We start from the raw sequence: 19,603 nt of genomic DNA, 5'->3' as shown, positions 1-19,603 counted from the left end.
TGTGAGCCAGGGTGTCAGGGTGTGGTGGCCCGTGCGCGCGCGTGCGTGCGTGCATGTGTGTGTGTGTGTGTGTGTGTGTGTGTGTGTGCAGAGGGCTCCGCCGTCACCCCTTGTGGTCTCTGCCTCCCCCACCCCCAGGCCCAGATCGCTTCTCTGGGCGCCTCTGTGGGGCCATAGGCGGTCCAGCAGACCTGGCCCGCAAGAAAGGAGGCACCAGTAATGGGCGCACCCACCTAATACCAACCGCGCCTACTGATCATTTTATCCTAAATGTGCTGCCCCATGGGAGAGAAGGAGCAATGAAGCCCCAAAGTCAGCATGGCCATCTCCAGGACAATGCCCTGGATTCCTTGACCCTGGGGCCACAGGATGGACACCACCACTCCTTGCCCTAATAATTAGTGTATCTGGACAATGAGCTCCAGGAGGACAGGACAGTGACTTCTCATTATCTCCAATTCACCTGACCCATTTAGGCGCACAGAATAGTCCTGAGCAGGCAAGAGCAAGGAGCAGATGCCAAACATTAGAAGCACTCTCAGACTCATCCTGTGGCATTCTGATTAATTTAAGCAAGGTTTTACAAAGCTGCCTATTACTGTCCTGCCACCCTGTGGTCTCTTGTTTTGTTTTGTTTTAAGAACTGTTCATTTTCTCTGCGGTATAGTGTTCCATTGTGTGACTATATCAGTCTATCATAGAGGGACATTTCACTAGTTTCCAGTGTTTGGTTATTACAGATATTAGTGTTATGAAAATTCTTATACATGTTTCTTGGGTGAATATATGTGCCAAATATATATGTATATTTCTTCATGATTGCTAAATCATGAAGTATGTATATTTTCAGATTTAGCAGATATTTCCACCTTTCCAAAGTAGTTGTACCAAGCACCAGTGGTATATGATAGTTCCAATGTTTCTCATCCTTGTCTGCACTTAATATTGTCAGTCTTTTAATTTTAGATAATCTGGTGGTTTTGTAGTAATTTCTCATAGTAGTTTTAATTTGTATTTTTTGAAGCCTAGGATGGTGTTATCTTTTTCCACAGCGGATTTGCATTTGGCCATGCCAGGCGCTAGGAAATCCTAGCAAATTGTTATTTCCTTAATCCAGTTTCAGAGACTGAGCTGATTTGAAGCTGGACTGAAATCTTTGTGAGAGCAGGTCTACTTGCAGCCCAAACTTATTACTATGCTGCAGTTTTTTGAGTTCTCATCCCAACCTGAGGCATTCTTCTTTGATGAGTCCTAGTCACTTCATTTTTCATTCCATTCCTTTGAGATGGACTAAAACACTGGTCAGGCTCTCAGCTGACTTGTCCAGAATTAGCAAATGCTTCCAGGGCAGAAGCTGTACCTTTCTGGATTCCCATTTTCTCCAAGATGTAGGCCCACTACTTTGTTCTTTTTCCAATATCTTCAAGTATCTTTTTTACTAACTGACTAGTGTTTCCTGAGATCCTGAAGAAATTCGCCATTCTTCTATCAGAAGAGGCACAGGGTTTATTTTTATTGCCTCTTGTTCCTTCTTCATTTTATCAACATTCTCTCATATCTTTGAATATATTTGTTATATTTATATTTATTTTACTCGATCTGTCTGTGGTATGCATTGTGTTCAGCTGGTTGTATGTATTTTTATCGTGATTTTACTCTTTAGGTCTCTACTGATTTTGCCTTGTAAGCTCGTTTTCCTGTGGTTGTCAGCTGCCCAGTCTGATAATGGGTAAGGGATATGATGAACGTCTGTTTTTGTCCCTCCTGGTGATTATGAAGAAGAATGGGGATGAGCCCCAGGATGGAGAGCCTCGCATACTCCAGAATTGCTACTCAGCATCCCTCTGCTTTCATTTCACAGAGGAGTTTCTCTAGTCCAGGATTTCTCTTCAAATTCTTTGGAGAAAAAACAAAACGGCACTAAAAGAAGAACAGATCTTCAGAATGGCCAGTCACCATTCATGAAGAGATCAGCCATTGTCCTTGAAATGGCCGTCCGCCATCCATGAGGGTTTGGAGGAGAAGGAGGTAGAAGAGTAAATACTGGGACTCTCTTTAGCTGGCATTAGTTTTTATCAGAGTCTTGTCTCAGCATGGCTCTGATATTACTCTGAGCAGCCAGGCCAACTCTGCTGATGTTTTTCCTTCAGTGACAGAGGCCACCAGTCATCTTCCCTGGGAAATATGGGAGAGAGGAATGACTAGAACTTAAAATCTCTCCACAACCCTTTTTTCCCACCTCTATACCTGCCACCCTCACTTCAGACTGCTCCAAACTTTTCACCCCAGCTTTAGTCTCTTCAAAGGTTTCAGTTTTTATATTAGTGCCTCCATCTCGTTTCTGTAATGTCTCTATCATTGGGGTTATTTTGGAGGTAACCAGAAACAGGGCTAATTCACTCACTTGTCAGGCACCACTATAATATCTCTCTGTCTCCTCTTTTCCCTCCTTATCAGTATTATTGTCTTCTTCCTTCTTCCTTTTTCCCCCCTTTTTTTAACTCCAGGTTTGATTATAGTTTCCTTATCTCTACGTTGCAAATTACTATGCAAGAGACTCTTTAAACTTTATTTTTATTTCTATACTCTTTCCTTTTCATTTGTGTTGACTTGTATTTTTCATAAATAGCCTTGATTCAATCATTCTAGCTGTGAACCACTCACCTGAGTGGGAAACTGAGTTTCTGTCACTCCAGTTCTTACTGAGGTCCATTGAAGTGGAGCTTTTGGTCTGTTTAACCTACAATAGGGGTTGAGAATGTAAATGTTAAACTACTGTATGTGTAAATTGGCAAGGCACATTCAGTGCTGGCTGGATGGCTTGAGAGCTAAGTGGTGAGTGAATTGATGGAGGGTTGGGCCCATAATAACAATATCAGGCCAACGATGGAAGAAGTCAAAAGGATTTCAAATATGGGCAAAATTTCTGCCTTGTGATCTGAGGTTGTAATCTATGCTGATGGATCTTCAATAAAGAGGGAATTGGTTACTGTAAGGAGATTAGAAGTTTCAGTAATTGGGGAGATGGTTAACAGAGGGCTCTATGTTTAATAGGATACCATAAGACCAATAGTCTCTGTAGCAAGAATTTTCATATGAGGAAGAGACAATTAGGGTGTGAGCTCACAGACCTCCTATTGTGTTCATGGAAGGCTGTGGTGTTCTGATAGTTGGGAAATGGAATGAGATTCGAAGAGAATGTTAGAAGGAGACCATTCCTTTATTCTATGGAAAGACTGGGTTTCAGAGTTATCAGTGATTGGGTAAATTGATAAGCTGGTTGGTGACTAGATGAATAGAAAGGATAAAGCATCCATGGGAAATCGAATGTAATGGAAATAGAATGGATTTGTGAATGGGTGGCTTTGTGGGTGAGTAGATGGGTAGATGAATGTCTGGATAAGTAGATCTATCTATGTATGTGTCTATATATGGGTGGATGGATGGATGTTGGTAAATAAATGTAGATGAATAGATAGTGAATGGAAGGATGATGGGTGGATTGACAGATGGAATAGGTGGAATGTCTGGATAGATGAATGGCTACATATATATGTATATAGGTTTACATTATGTGTGTAAATGGAATAATGAAGAAGTAAGTGGATGTTTGATGGATGGATGGGTGTAACAGTTGGATAGATACAGAGTTACCTAGGTGTGATGGATAATGAGCAAGTGTATAAGTGAATGAGGGTAATAGATATGGATAGATGACAACAAGGTGAGCTTAGAAATTAGCATCCTGACTTTGCACATTAGCTGTGTGACATTGGATAAAATCTTTTAATTTTCTCTAAACCTTGGGAAAATTTTAAAGATTCAAGAAAAAATAAGTCACACGTTAGAGTGAAAATTTTAAGGGGAAATATTATTGAAAATAAGCACTTAAAAAATATCATGAGCTGGTAGGGGTAAAGGTCTTATTTGAAGTTAAATTTCTGTAAATCAAAACAAAGATTTCAGGAGTGGAGAAGCTGTGGTAAGATTTGGAAACATCTGAAATAATATAAAACATTTTACAAGTTACAGTTATAAACTAAAGCATAAATACTATTTATGTAATAACATTAATATCATAATATGTGAAGATGTGGGGGAGGGTAAAGGAAGGTTCTGGATTTAATGTCCGCATCTTTCACATCAGGGAGTCAAATGATAATGCTGAAATTGACGTATAGGCGGTAATAAAAACGATTATTCTAATCTCAGTGTTTTTTCCTTCAAAATCTTTTGTAATTATAGAAGGATCTTTAAAAAATACTCTCTTGAGGTGAAAAAACATTTATTTGAAATAGCATAATTTTTTTCAGATTCCTTCGGATTTCGTTTTCAAGTTTTAAATACAAATGCAATTAAATGCAATAACATTACAAATAGCATATATAAAACAATCACATATTTGTCAAAATATTTCAATATATCTATTTAGTCTTTCTGGAACACATGCATGAAAAGATGTCTAGAATGATATCCTCTTAATATAGAGGCTAATTATTTATGAGCAGTGGCATTTGAATTTTTTTAACCTCTAGGAGTGCTTGCATAATTTATAATAAGTATGCATTCTTTTTATAAAACTCATACTGGTTTTCCTTCATATAAAAGAGAAAAATTTTGAAATTAATTCTCTGCTTAGTCTAATCTTGTCATCATTACTTTAAGTAGTTTATTTGCAAGAGTGCTGTCTAACCTTCCCCAGTTTAACTCTAGGCTTACTGTTAATTCTTTTTGGAATGTAACCCTTAACCTTGAGGCCATAAAAGCTGCAATGCTTGTTTTATTCTGCATGTTTGTTCGAGAAAAAGTGTAATTATTAAGATGCTTGTTATAAAATTATGAATGTTCATCTAGAGTCGCAAATTTTGATTTATGGTAGGAAATTGAATTTGCTCACAATGCTCACAACCTTGCTCACAACGCTCACAACTTTGACAAGTAATCCTTAACTATGTCCTTTCTGACTTTGTTATAATTCATCTGAGAGCATATAAACTAAGCAGCGTCTCTGGAGAACGACATTTAATAGTAAGCTTTCTTCCTTAAAAAATGTAAATGCAAGAATTTGTAGCATATTCATTTTAAAGTAAAACATAGAATCTCTTTCATGACAATTACAGAGTCATGGGGTGTGGTTGCCCAGCCTCCCCAGATCCGAGCTTCATCTGGTGGGATGCTGGGAGCACAGCAAATTCCCCTGCCAGCTCAAAGCTAAGAGGGGGCTGATTTTTTTTTAATTTTATTGGGGAATATTGGGGAACAGTGTGTTTCTCCAGGGCCCATCAGCTCCAAGTCGTTGTCCTTTAATCCAGTTGTGGAGGGAGCAGCTCAGCTCCAGGTCCTTGCAGTCTCACAGAAAGCTGGGTGAAGGAGTGTGATTTTTAAATGCTAAGATGTGTGTAAACATATTAAATGTAGTTTCAAAATTCATGGATATAGGACTGGACTTTATAAAAAACCAAAAACTTTGTTCTTGAAATAGGGAGCTTGTGAATATAAAATGAAACTATGTATTAATGGTTAAGCTTCCAGTTAACAAGTATTGTGCTGTGACAGGAGAGAACAAACATATGCGGATTTTGGGGGGTAAAAAGCTATTAATTATAACACTTTAAGTTCCAGATGAATTTCACACAGTAAATATTAAAATGTTGTTATAATTTATGCTGAATGTTAAAACTGATAATCCTATTTTTTTCTCACATAATTTGTTTTCTCCCCCATTAGACAGTGCAAACTGAGAAAGTGGGGGATAAGAGTAAGTTTTGTCTTTATTTTATAAAGTTAAGAAAAATAGACTTTTGGTTGGAAGCCATCTCTGTCAAAAATAAGTTACAGGGCAGGTGGTACCAGCTTTGCAACATAGTAATATTGGCCCTTATTTAAAAATTATAAATATAAAGGTAAATTGGTAAAAGTTTTACAGCTGGTAATGCTTTCCATTTGAGGGCCCTTCAATACAACGACCATTTATTTAAAAAGATAGTATTAATGACATGCTATTGTATACTATACCGTGAGTGTTGATTGTTACTCAAAAAATTACTCAAAATCTGTAATTGAATAAACCTTAGGAAAATCAAATCTTAGGCGTGGAATTTTACTTTAAGGATGTTTCTATGTTTTATCTATGGGGTGATGGTCCAGTTACAATAGTGCCCAACTCGGATATATGCCTAACATTTTGACACTTTTATACTGTGAACTATAACACACAGAAGTAAATAAAAGATAACTGTACTGCGCAATGAATTATCATGAAACAATATACCCAGGTGTCCAAGAAGTAGAACATTTCTACAATCACAGAAGCCTCCCTCACGCCCTTCTCAGTTACTAAGCCTGCCTTTCTTCCACAACGTAATCACTTTTCTGATTTATAACAAGGCAGTTTAGTTTGCCTGGTTTTGGAATCCCTGAATATGCATTCTGTAATGTTTTAGTTTTTCAGTCAATGAAATGTTTGCCAGATTCACCCATGATGCCGTGGTTCCTATAGTTCATTTATACTCATTGTTGTCTGTATTGCACATGCATGAGTCTGCTCTGCCTATATGTGTGTGATGTTTCCAGATTGGGACTCGAACAAACAACATTGTTATGAAACATCTTGTACACATCTCTCGGTGTACATGTGCAATGTATTTATGCCTAGGGGTGGCATTTCTGGGTCAGATGGTATATATGTGTTTATTTTTAGCTTAGAAAATGACAATGTTTTCAAAAACGATGGAACGATCGCACCAGTTTGTACTCCCACCAGCAATGTATGAGAGTTCCTATTGCTCCATACTCTTGCCAATATTATTACCAGTCTTTTTCACTTTAGCCGTTCTGGTGGAAATGTAGTGGAATCATGTTATAGTTTTAAGTTTCATTTCCTTGATGACTAATGATATTAAGTACACTTTAATGTATTTGTTGGCCATCTGGATATACCCTCTTTTGTGAAGCATCTTTTCAAGCCTTTTGCCCATTTCTCTATTGGGTGTATCTTTTTCTTGTTTACGTGTATAGGAGTTTTATGTACAGATTCTGGATACAAGTCTTTTGTCTGTTGTATAAGTTGGAAATCTCTTTTTCTTTTCTGTGCCTTGCTGTTTCATTCTTTTAATGGTGTTTTTGATGAAAAGAAGTATTTAATTTTAATGTAGTTAGATTTATCAATTTTTTTAATGCTTAGTGCTACTTGTACTCTAGTTTAGAGATCATTAGTAGGGTTTTCCAATTTTGATTTTGGAAACAGTTTCTTATAAAGCTAACCATACACATACCCTATTAGCAATTTTCACTCCTAGGTATTTCCCCAAGAGAAAGGAAAACATGGATCCACAAAAAGACTTGTGCACAAATATTCATAGCAGTTTTATTCATGATAGAAAAAAAATGTAAACAACCTAAATGCCCAGGTGAATGCATAAACAAATTATGTTATACTCATCCAATACTACTCAGAAATAAAAAAGGAATGAACTACTTATACATACAACCACATGAATGAATCTCAGAAACATTGTGCTAAACAAAAGGAGCTTAACACAAGAGTATGTATTGTATGACCCTATTTATATGAAATTCTAGAACAAGTAAAGTTAATCCGTAGTGAAATAAAGCATAGCAGTGGTTGCTTGCACAAAGAGGAAGGACGAGATGGGGGTGGGTAATATTAACTGCAAAGGGGTATCAACAAATCTTCTGGGATCATGGAAATGTTCTATATCTGGATTAAAATGGTGATTGCATGGTTGTATACATTTGTCAAAATTCATCAAACAGTAAGTAGGCTTAAAATTAGCGCTTTTGATTATATGCAAATTATATGTCAATAAGTTGATTTTTTTAAAAGCTTATTTTCTATTGTCTTCAAGTTTTTGGTCTAATCAACTAGAAGGCTGGAGTGCCATTACATGAAATGGGAAAGTCAGTGAAAGGAGGTTTAGGGAGAAAGATAGGGAGCTCAGTTTGGACTTTATTGTTCAGGCCCAAATCAGTCACCTGGCAGTTACCACTGATTCCTCACATCTTCTACGGGCAAGCAGTAATTATTTCAGCCAATCCCTGGTTGTCATTTGTCAAACACAGCCCTTTCCTCCTTCTCCAGAGTCCTCGTCCTGGACTAGTCTTTTTCAATATTCACTTGGATTTCTGGTGGCTTAGCCTGACTCGTTAAGGGTGTGTGTATGAAAATTCAAATATCTACATAGGCCAAGCAGGTGACGTGGGGACAGTAGTAGCAACCCTAAAAGTACAGGGACCAGCTGTGGGGGTGGCCTCTACCAGCTCCAATCCCTTGTCATCAGGCTCGAGTGCTGGCCCAGCGTTTTTCAGGAGAAAACCTGAGATTCAAACTCTCACAGTGTTTGTAGCTTGTTTAAAAATATAAATGTCACGTGGGCCAATTAGAACCCATGTGCTGGGCTCAGGGACACACAGTTTGCTTTATAGCAAGGCACCTTCTGGTGCAGGGTCCAGCTCTAGCACAGCCTCGTGCTAACCCCTGGCACTCTGGGCAGCACTCAGCCTGGCTGCCAGGAGCCTCTGTGTAGCTGGGACGCTCCTGCTGCTCGCTGGTCCTGCAGTTGGCTCTGGACTAGCTGGAGCATCCAAGCTCTGATTTCTGGTACCAGTGCACCCCTCACAGTGGCCATAATGACAAGAAGGAGGCCTTCCTCCAAAGAGCTTACCTTTGCCAGCCAAGCTTCCTTTCTCAAGTACATGTGCAGCTCCAGTATCCTTTTAAATCTGGAAATCTAGTTGTATCTTGCCTGTTGAAAGCCTCTCAGTGGCTCCACATTACCCACAGGTAGCACCCCAGTGACTAAAGGAGGTGTACATGGTACACCCTCCCTGTAGAGCCTACATCCCACTACACTCTGCCTTCATCAACTGGTACCTGTGTCCGCTACCTACTTCCCGTCCTCCAGGCAAACATACATCAAGCTTTTCACCTGAGTCCCCTCTGCCCAGAATGCCTTCATTCTAAGGCTCCTGACTGATTAATAAACTTGCCCCTTCCTTCAAGATTCAGCTGGACTCCACCTCCTCTCTTCCTGATCCCCAATTTCCTAAGGAACTGGCCTTTATCACCTTGGTGATACCACCACGTGCCACCATTTCCCCCTGTGTTGCCATGCACTCATCCATCTGTCTGCAGTTCTCCTTATGGTCACTGTCACCCTGTAATTGGTAAGCCAACGGCAACCACACAATTGGTGTGCTTTCTTGGTTATGTCTGTCTTCCTTCCCAAGTTGTAAATTCCAAGTGGGAAGGGGTTCGGTTTGACTTGTTTGCCCCCACAGGCCTAGTGCCCAGCCCTTGCCCAGAGCCCGAGTCTGTGACAGGATGGCACTTGGACACGATAGACAGTACCCGGGATACAGATACACGGTTATCTGTGATGACCACTCTTAACTCAAGGCCAGGCCCCAGGAAGGAGGGGGTCTGGGAACTGGAGAAAGGAGACTCCCTGAGCCCCCTGCAGCGAAGGAGTGGTGGCTGCCAGATGGTGACACTGTGGGGAAAGCTGTGACTGCATCTGAGTGGGAATGACCGCACATGATGGGGCAGAGGGCGTAGGGGGAAGCCTTGGGTGCCCATGGGCACTCGCGGTGCTTCCTGGCATCTTTTTCTCTACTTTCCTTGTTCTTTAATGTATTTATTACATTTTCGTACTGTAACTAGAGATAGACTAAATGGTGCTTTGTCATGGGCGAGGGAAAGAAGATCTTCTCAAGGCCATGTCCAGTGAGCAGGCACTTGCGGGCTCAATCTGGTGGCCAGAGTAGGGGGAGGCAGGAGGGCGGTAGGCGGGGGGGGGGGGGGGGGGGGAGCCCCGCAGGACCCAGGGCGCCAGGCGGGAACGCTGCGTGGTCGGAGGCGTGGGGCCAGGTGGGGAGCCCCAGCACAGCGTGCGGTCGGACGCAGAGCGGGTCTCCCCCTGGCCGGTTTGGCCTGCGGGCATGGCCTCCTGGGTCTCAGGGCAGGATGCCTGCCGTGCGGGCGGCGCCCTCTGGTGGCCGACGGCCACTCCGCCTGGCTCCCGCGGCCCCGCGAAGCATAGCTCTGCCGAGCTCAGCACAGGCGTTCCTCCACCTTCTAGGTGGAGATGAGAGAAAAGGAGCCAAGACCACGATCTGCTGCGCCTCAGGTTCCTGGTCTGTGAAATAGCACGATAACTGCACCTGACAGGGCTGTGGTGACGATTAAAGGCGCAAATTTACGGAAAGCACTCAGGACAGTGTCTCAGCGCGCAACACACCTGAGCTACTGAAGGGCTGTAGGAGCCCTTCTGGAATCTCGGTGTGTCTGGAGAGGCTGCTCCGGTCAAGGAGCCAGGCAGGCACAGTGTGAAACCTATCTCTGGCCTTTCGCGGTGTGGACCCAAGGGAGAGCTACTACTCATCCATACCTCCTGGGTCGTGAGGTATATAGAAGACCAAGACTTAAACAAACGTTCGTCCCTACCTGGGACTTCCGAGGTCCTTTTTATGGATTTGGCATCCATAAAAGGGATTGCCTGGTGTATGGTACATGGATGGACCACAGAGCCAATAGAAGGGGTTAACAATACATTGGGGACCTGAATAGACGCCCCTTTAAATTAGCTGCCCCACTGTGCCCTGAGACTGAGCCTTCTGACTCCCAGCTCCAAGCGTGGGCTTCCAGTGCCCCAATGGGGAAAGAGAGGAGGTGGGATGAAAAGGAAGGGATAGAGAGGCTTCCACCCCACCTTGGGCTGGGGCAGCCTTGGAGCACTGGCCAAGAGGGAGGGTGCAAATGGGGGGTTCCCGCAATTATGTGAGGTGGGGGCTCCTGTGAGTGTGTAGGGAGGATAGAAAGGACTGCTCCCGGAGGGTATAGCATGGCTCACTTAGGGGTCCCTCCCAGTGTAGACTCCAGGAGAGGTCCCTGAGCTAGGAATACCTTCCTGGGATTGGTTGGCTAGGCGCTGAGGCCCTTCTCCTAGGCCCTGAATGGGAAAAAGTAAAGATAGATCTTTCTCCCAGGTATTTAGTTCCTATGGTTGTAAAAGATAGAATTTCTCTCCTGGACTCGCAAGGTTTCTCTCTCTCTCTCTCTCTCTCTCTCTCTCTCTCTCTCTCTCTCTCTCTCCACAAACACACAGCCCCTGCCGGTGTCTGGGAATTTGTAATAAAATATTTTAATCTTAATTGATACTGACTGGGTTCAGCTCCCAGCTTAACAGTATCTCTCCATCTTTGAGAGTGGTTGGGAAAAAAAATCACAATATGGCTTTGTTTCCTAAGCAAGACTCTGAGAACTCGTCAGCAGGTGGGGTATTCCCTTGAAGGTCTGTCTGCGTACAGATATCTCAGGGCCTTTTGTCCTAACAGCCTTTTTCCTCTTTGACCCTTTTCTCTGCAACTCTCCTGTAACTCACAGTGCTATAGGACTAAAGTAGCCCTGGTTAATGAACAGTTGTAATGGTCTTGCTACTTGAAGAAGTAAGAAGGTGCGTAAATGAAATATTACCTGGCTCTTTCCCACCTCACATGGCCCTCAGTAGAACCCCTCCCTTCCTCCCACGGGCCACTGAACTTTAGTGAGAAGAGAAGGGCTTCCCCCAATTTCAGAATGACTCAGTAGGGGAGACAGCGTTGGTTCTCTGCTGGAACAGACAGAGAGGGCTGGGCAGCTTGGTTTGAGTCCAGGCCGGGCCAGTTATTATTTGCATGAAGTTGACCACAGTGGTTACTTCCTCGATTTCAGATTCTTCATCTTCAAACGGGGCCTTAAGATCAGTCTGGCCTCCATCATGGGGCTACGGTGAGGACAACCCTAGAGGGCTTTAGGCCAAAAGCATAATTTATGGAGCTATGGTGTTGGATTCTCACTGCATTTTCCCTCTCTTACGCCAAGAATGTTCAAGGAAGGATGGGATAAAAAGGTTCCTGCAGACCCTTCCTTTCCTGGCTTGTTGTTCAGCCCCGAACGACTGGGAGAATGAGTGGGGTCGAGGGGTGGGCTTCCTAGGACTGGCCAGGGAGGATGGCCTAGATGGGGTGTGCAAGGGAGTGGTTCTAGCTCTGGGATCTGGCCTCTGCAGGGTGTCCAGGCTCAGGGGAGAAGCAGGTGTGGGGCCTCAGACTGAGAAGGACCGAAGACAGTAGGACCCAAGGACACACAGGTGGCTCTGGGAGCCAGACCCAAGAAGTGTTGATGTTGATTTTCCAGCCAGTCAGCAGGATGAGGGCTTGAAGTCAGACATAACTTATTTAAAGAAATAACTGTGACACATCTTGTACTCTCAAGCTTGTAGAGAGAGAATTTCACTGTCAGTACTGGTAAGAACCTAATATAAACGTGAGCTCTTAGATTGTTTTACATGCCCACTGGCTCCTGATTATAGCCACTCAAGAAATCAGATTTGTAGGCTCCCCTTCACCTTGTCATCCTTCGTTTGCATTTGAGCTTGAGCCTTATCGAGTCTGTAAATTTCTCAGTGGCCTAAGCACATGTGGGTGTCCCTGAGGCTGTGCAACACTGATGAGCCAGCACAGAGGGTTTGACAACCACCCACATTAGTCTCAGACGAGGTGCCAGTTAAAATTGCCACTCCTGGGTCCCCCTCAGAAATAGACTTTGAGGCTGGGTGGAGGGGTTGGAAACCTGCATTTCAGTAACATCCTCTATGAGAGTGTAACACTCAAGGAATTTTGTTAAGCTTTGCTGTAGAAGTGAAATGAAGGTGACACCATTATACTCCCTGCTGGCAGTTGGGAGGACAGATTTGCTGTGGGGGTGTAGTTGGCTGCAACCAAGTGATCAATGATGATTATGATATGAACTCTGTTTTGTATCATGAACTTGGCCATTTGTGTCAAACCCCACTTCTAGATATAAACTCAAGGGCAGGGATCTGGCCTCCTGAGAGACCAGCACTATGGGCCTTTGACCTGCAGAACTTCACTGAAGAACAAAAAGCGCCTGCCGCCTGCTCTATACCAGGCTGATGGGGTGAGAGTTATATTATCTCCCATCCCCATGACCATAGGTCCCTGAGACATGGTACCTCCTCTGGCCAGAAGGTGCAGGTTCTATCTGCTCTCTGACAGATACACATGACAGTACAAATTCATGACCAACTTACATCAATAGTAAAATTATATTAATAGCAATATCATAATAGAATAAGGCTTGGAGGGCAACAAATCTTCCAGAATCTGAAGGTTGGCATTCACTGTTCATGTGCTTAGCTGAAGGCAGTGCCTCCAGAATTTGGTTAAATTGCAGCAAGAGAGACCACGGTTAGTTGCAGGGAATCATTTTCCAAGCAGGGCTAAAACTGGCCCCTGAGGTTGCATGGAATCTCCCTTCCTGAGAGATCTTTGGAAATAAGGCTGGTGGTTTTCGAAATAAGGCTGCTGTAACAGTGGCTTTCACAAAGACTTCATGGCAGTTTAGCTGTTGACATAAATTTTTTGGCTTACTACCATATGAGGTGTTTCTGGAGGTGGCTTCTGGTATGCTTCTGGAGGGATCTTCCAAGAGGAGTGGCACTCAAGAGATCTCATGTGGCAATGACCAGTACCCAGCTGCTCCAGAGGACATGGTAAGCCAGGTCTCTGTCTGGCAAAGGGCCAGGTACAGGTTCAGTCTGGTAGGACATGATATCAAGATCCTGTTGACAATCTCTGGGTCCTTGCTATGCCTCCCCTGCCCCCTCCATTGCCCACCGAGCACACTCTGGGAGGAGGTCCTAGGGTAGATGGAAGGTGGGGAGGTGGGAACTCAGAGAAGCTCAGTAGAGAACCATGTACTATCACTGCCTTGCACAAAGTCAGTCTGTAACAAATGTATTTGTAAATGAAAGGCCTCCTTTGCTGGCTTCTAACTCTGAACCTGTACCACACAGCTTCAGTGTCTCTCAATCCAGGCCCACAGAAGGCGCCCACTTCTGGGCGCAGAGAGAAGAGGCTGAGAAAATGTTGATGAATTCAAGCATGTTTGAAACCAGGACAGTCAAACTTCTATTTTGTGGGCCGCAGCTCAGCATCCAGCTTGGTGACAATTTGACCTTCCCTCGGCTTCCACAATTGCTTTGCTGACATCGGGGTGCCTCTCTTTACTGGGTGGCATACAGGCTGAAGTCCAGACAGGGAACCACATATGAAACCACCTCATCTGCCCCCAGGGAACGTTGGGGAGGGTCTTCCCATCACTCTGAGATGAGGAGACTTGTCCCCACATTGTGGGGCTGGGAGGCTGGGCATGATGGTCACATTATAGCCTTAGTCAGGTCTTCACCATGGTGTGGCTTTCCCAGTTTGAAACATACCATCAGAAAGATAAACACGCACAGACACATGTACAGAAGGGTCTAGAATTAATGTGAACAGCATTTGGATGACCCATCCCTGCTCTGGTGCCTGAGTGTAACTGACAGGGGACCAGCTAGCCATACTTCCCAACATGGCAGTTTCCAAATTGGCCTCTTGGGGCAGGAAGCCAGGATCTGAGAGGAGGGGAGCCAGCCCCTCTTGGGATTTATGCTGATGCTGGACCCAGATGCAGCGGTGGCTACTACAGCCAGGCTTCCCCACCCCCTATCCTGGTCGTGGCCATTAATAACACAGCCCAATTTCCCTTCTTCCTCTGGGCAGATAGCCCTTTTCTCTACGCACTTAGGAAACCACCCCCCCACAGGGCTGGTAAGGGGCAGGGGCTGCCTCAGGGGGCATCCTTGCTGGAGGACTCAGCACTGAGGAAAGCCTGGGCATGTGGGGGCCCCTCCCAAGGGGGCAGGGAAGACCCGGACCTTCAGCTCTGTGTCCATTCAGCCCAGGGGCTCAGTGGCCCTAAGGAATCCTGTGGAGGGGCCTTTGGAAGGAGGAAGGGAAGGCGATTGGTGATTGGAGTTTTCTTTCTTATTTAAAAAACAGAAAAGGAAAGGACATGCTAACATTAGTAAATCGAGGCCTGTGGGGGGGGGCAGGCCCACTCTCCAACGGAGTGACATTGTTCCAAGGGCCGGGGTCAGATGAGGCCTGCAGCCTTCTCCTGCACATTGTACTCCTTGTTCTTCTTCACCCGCCAGCTGATGAAGAAGAGCAGCAGGGTGCCCAGAGCCTTGTAGCCCACCTGCAGGCCCAGGTACCTGTGAGGCAGGAGGACACAGGACTGGTGAGGGCGTGTGGAGGCGCAGTGGCCACGGCCACCGGGAAGAGCAGCATTATTCTCACAGCTGCCCAGGGAATATGTTGTCACCACTCAGGTAAGGACCTATCACCACCCAGACGGGGAACATTTGCTTCATTCCTTTGACTCATTCACAAGGGCACAAGCCTCCCAGGAAGCACACAGGGACTGACTAGGCATGGGACTCCTAATCCAGTGGTCCTCGTCCTTGCACTGGCGCCCCCAGTGGCCAAAGGCAACACTGCAGCCATGCCCGAGGGTCCAGTCCGCACAGCAAGCCAGGAGAGGGGCGCCTTCTCACTGCCCTCTTGGTCCAGCCCTCTCCTGGCCTTCTGTGCCACTCACACCATTCCCAGCTCCCATCCAGCCCCCTCAAGCCTACTTTCACCGCTGTTTCTTGTCTGTGTGATGAGGTCACTGGAAGGCGTGCAGAAGTCAGTGGCACTATAGCTAGGCTCAGACCCACTGAGGCAGGTTGGGCCAGCTTCCCCTTGACCTCTGCCAGGAGCCATGATGGGGCCACCTCTTTCGGAGTCGTGGGAGGCTGGCCTGGCATCATCATTCTACAGCCATGGCCTCTCCCTCGGACTTCAGCCATCCCCTTTCCCTTTGACCCACTTCTTTCTGCTGCTGTCCCTCTAAAGGGCCTGTGGGTACCACCGATTGGGGTCCATCTCAGGGCATTTCCCGGGTCTTGTTACGTGGACGGCTCTCTGTGAGCCCCGCACCCCTCCAGTCCTCTCCCGTGGAAGCCTGACAGCCCCCACAGCAGCCACCAGAGCAGAGGACTGCCCTTTGCTCAGACGTGGGGCCTGGCGTCCTTGACACACAGCATGCGGGGTCCTCACCTGTTTCGGAGAGCATCATTGTCATAGTAGGCACAGGCCCCTCGCCTCCCTGAGCACTGAAAGTTCCACCGGATGCAGGAATAGTCAATGGTGAGGCCGTAGAGGGCGGGAGATGGCAGCCACGCTGGCATTAGCGGGAAGAGAGTTCAGAGAGCTCACGTCACGTGGAGATGCAGGCAGAGGTGCCTGGCAGGGTGGGGAGCCAGGTCTCCCAGCACCCCTGCAAGTCACAGGTATGAGAACAGCTCTGCCCTGCCCCTGGGCATCACAGTGACTTTGGGAAGCAGAATAGCTTTCTGTGAAGCCTGAGTTCCCCTTTCACTGGAGCTTAGAGGAGAAAACAGACCTGAGCCATCCCTGCAGGGCACAGTGAGTCACAGAGATCACCTTGATGCCAGTGCACAGATGACATAGTTCCCATATTTGGGATTGGAGCCAAGTGGAAATATGCTGACCTCCACTGTGTGGCAGGAGGGTCTTAGGGTGGGTGGGTGCCCTCATTTTAATGAGGAGGAAGATGCATTTGGTGAGCTCAACATCAAGTAGCTAAGAGGGCTGGACTTTGAACCCTAATTTACCAAGGTTCGAATCCCATGTTCTTCCAGTACACCAAGCTGCCCCTGCTACTGCTGGTTCAGACAGCACCCCCAGAAGAACCCCAACACCCTGGCTGCTTAGAGCCTCTGCCCCAAACACCCTGAGCTTCCTCGAAGCTGAGTGGTGAGACCTGGTCCAGCAGGGGCTATGCCTTAGCCCTGTTCAATATTCCAATGGCCCTTGGATTGTTAACTAGAGTCCTACACAGTGATTGGACTAGGGAGGGGTCCATCTGGTATCCGCACCCAGGGCAAGTCAGGCCACCCCATTCTCAGAACCACTGTGCTGAGAACAGCCTCTCAGACTCTGTTCAGGGCCCTGTCAGAAGCTGCTTCCCCAGGAAAGAAAGAGGCCAGCTTCTGCTTGTGGCTCCCCCCATAAGCAGGAACCTTCCAGAACCATCGTCTCTCCTCAGACCCTGCTCATTCCCTAGTCTCCAGGTGAACAGGAGATTGAAACTGACCATAAAGACTGACCTCCAATGATGTTCCCTAAATAGAAATGAAGTCCAGAAAATTTTTTAACCAAGTCCCAGTGGGTAAAACTTGTTGGGGTTCATAAATATGAAGTCCTTTTTCCTACCCCAGAGTGGAATTGCGTTCTTGGAATAGATAAATGGAATCCCTCCATGCCTCAGTTTTCTAACGTGGCCCCACAATGAGTTGTCTGGGCTCAAAAGAAAAAACAAAGGCAGCTGGTGCTTTGAGCAGTGGGACGGCAGCCTTTCCAGGTGGCTGGGAGAGGCAGGCCAGGGGTCTTTGAGCCCTCCGCCCTGCTGGGTGGGTTTGGCGGAATGCAGGATTTCCTTCTCACAGAGGTTTCAGAGCAAGTCATATACGAGTTTATAAATGAAAACAAGGAGCTGTGATGATGACAGCACCTCTGCCGCCAGGACACGGTGGATCCCACTGCCCTGTGTCATCTGTGCTTGTAATTCAGACCCAGAGGAGCAAGGTCTGCATGGGCTCTACAGAGGCAAGAGGAGCAAGTGGCCCAAGGCCAAGAAATCCCATTGCAGCCGGTTCGTTCTTTATCATCTGAACACCTCACCGAACCTCAGTTGGAGAGGGCCCTGCAAAGGCTCCCGGGAGCTCAGCTGGCCCAGGAGGTCACATCACCAACACACCCCAGAATGGTAATGGAAGACGCCATAGGGCCAAATGCAGACCTGGCTCCTGGATAATAAGGCACACTGGGCTCGGTAGGAAGCTCAGCATTTGAGGTCAGAAAGTATACCTCGATAGTAACTGAAGTCCCTTCACACTGCAATTGTCATACTCCCCACTGCAGTGCGCACCCACTAGGTCCTTCATAAACACGGCCTCAGTTGAATCCAGTCCCTTTACTTCATTTACCTGTCACTGCAAGGGTTTCCAAATTCGTGCCTTGTGTTTATCTAGTACCTAGATGTATCAAGAAGGGAATGTCCGGCATAAGCAGTCTGGGAAAGAGCCTGCCATGTGCCAGCTCGGCCCACTCATGTCCCCACTCCCAATCTATGCACCCAGGGAGGGCTGGCGTGCCCTTCTCTCTGCAGGCAGCTCGCCCTCCCATGGGCACTATTTGATCACATATGCACAGCTCCATTCTTCCAAAGGCTCTGGGCTGCTTGAGGACAAGTAGGGTTTGCTGTCACAGGGCCCCCGCAAGCATGGAAAAACATTTGCTGAATGGTGATAGGAGGAGTGAATTTTGTGAAATGGAGGGAAGCCAGGGCTGGGCTCAGCTGCCATTCTGTTTGGGACAGGGACTCATGGTTTTGTTCCTACAGTGAGTTCTTGAGAGAGATTTAAAATACCTGTCTTCAATTCTCTATTAGGTATTCTCAGCTGTGCCTGCTTTTCATTTTTCTTCCATAATTTAATTTGGAATTAACACCACAGGAGGAATCTTTTCTAAGCACAAGTAACGGGGAAATTGCTCTTACACGGTTTTGGCATTTGGGGTTGCGTTGATTGTGCAAAGGTTCTCTTTACAACAGAGATGAGAGAGGGCTTTCCCCATCCCTGCCCTGAATCCCATCACCCTCAGATGTCCTGGGGCCACTCCTCAGGAAGGGGGTGTCTTTGACACTTACCCAGCAGGCGCATCAGCAAAAACTGTACCCCAATGGCAAATGACTTTTCTTCCTGGTTCACCACACTGAAAAGGAAAAGAGGAACTCAGCAGTGGGAGGACTCGGGGCTGTGCCTTCCCTCCGTCAGGGGCAGCCAGCCTCAGTCAGACCTGCCCTCAAGCAGCTTGACGTGCCTCCTGGCTGATTGAATTCACCTCAGCCGAGTACTTCTGTCATTTGTATCAGGTTCCCAGAGCATGATGGCTGAACCAGCAGCATCAGCATTCCCTGGGAACTTATGAGAAACGCAGGCCCTACCTCAGACCTAAGGATCAGATATGCTGGGGAGGGGCCCTCCTGTGTCATAGGACGCCCTCCAGGAGATTCCGGTGTACACTCAAGTTTGAGAACCACTGGTCTCTGTGATTTTCAAAGCCCCGTTCAAGAGGCAGCGGGCAGAAGAAGCTGGGCGCGAAGAGAAGGAAGCTCGAGGGTGTGTTTATAGCAGCAGGTCTGAACAACACCCATCGAGTGTTTTAGAGTAATGAAAGGCAGCCCTGATGCAAAGTGTAATTAGGGCCCGGGGCTGTAGATGTCTGTGTGCAATTAAAAGAATCCACTACCTAGGGCCAGCTTTGTAGGCGTGCGACCTGGGCAGCCCCACTCTCAGCAAGGCCCCGAGTTTCGTTTAATGCTGTCCTGTGGCTGTCTTGAAATTCTTAACAGTTTTCGAGCCAGAGCCTCGCATTTTCCTTTTGCACTGGGTCCTGCAAATGATGCAGCCATCCCTGCCCCTGCCCTTTTTCCTGTAAGAGGGGAGAAGTGTTTGGCTGAGGAAGGAGAGAGAGAGAGAGAAAGAGAGAAAGAAAGGGAGAGAGAGAGAGAGAGAGAGACAGACAGAGAGACAGAAAGACAGAGACAGAGAGAGAGACAGAGAGAGAG

General features: G+C 46.3%; 1 protein-coding gene across 1 annotated transcript in view; it reads right to left on the bottom strand.

The window, feature by feature from the left end:
• Positions 1-13,089: 13,089 nt before the first annotated feature.
• The window catches only part of SLCO2A1 (solute carrier organic anion transporter family member 2A1), an 85,490-nt gene continuing 78,976 nt past the window's right edge, over positions 13,090-19,603 (bottom strand). The window contains exons 12-14 of the mRNA XM_081072317.1: positions 18,683-18,747; positions 16,009-16,132; positions 13,090-15,119 (exon numbers count right to left, since the gene is read on the bottom strand). Of these exons, the coding sequence (XP_080928443.1) occupies positions 14,999-15,119; positions 16,009-16,132; positions 18,683-18,747 (310 nt within the window). The 3' untranslated portion in view covers positions 13,090-14,998. The remainder of the gene's footprint in view (positions 15,120-16,008; positions 16,133-18,682; positions 18,748-19,603) is intronic.

The sequence above is a fragment of the Rhinolophus hipposideros genome, assembly GCF_964194185.1.
Source record: "Rhinolophus hipposideros genome assembly, chromosome: 14".
In the NCBI taxonomy this organism is placed as follows: domain Eukaryota; kingdom Metazoa; phylum Chordata; class Mammalia; order Chiroptera; family Rhinolophidae; genus Rhinolophus; species Rhinolophus hipposideros.
Note: the sequence above shows the minus strand (reverse complement) of the source record. Positions and strands in the feature narration are given on the sequence as shown.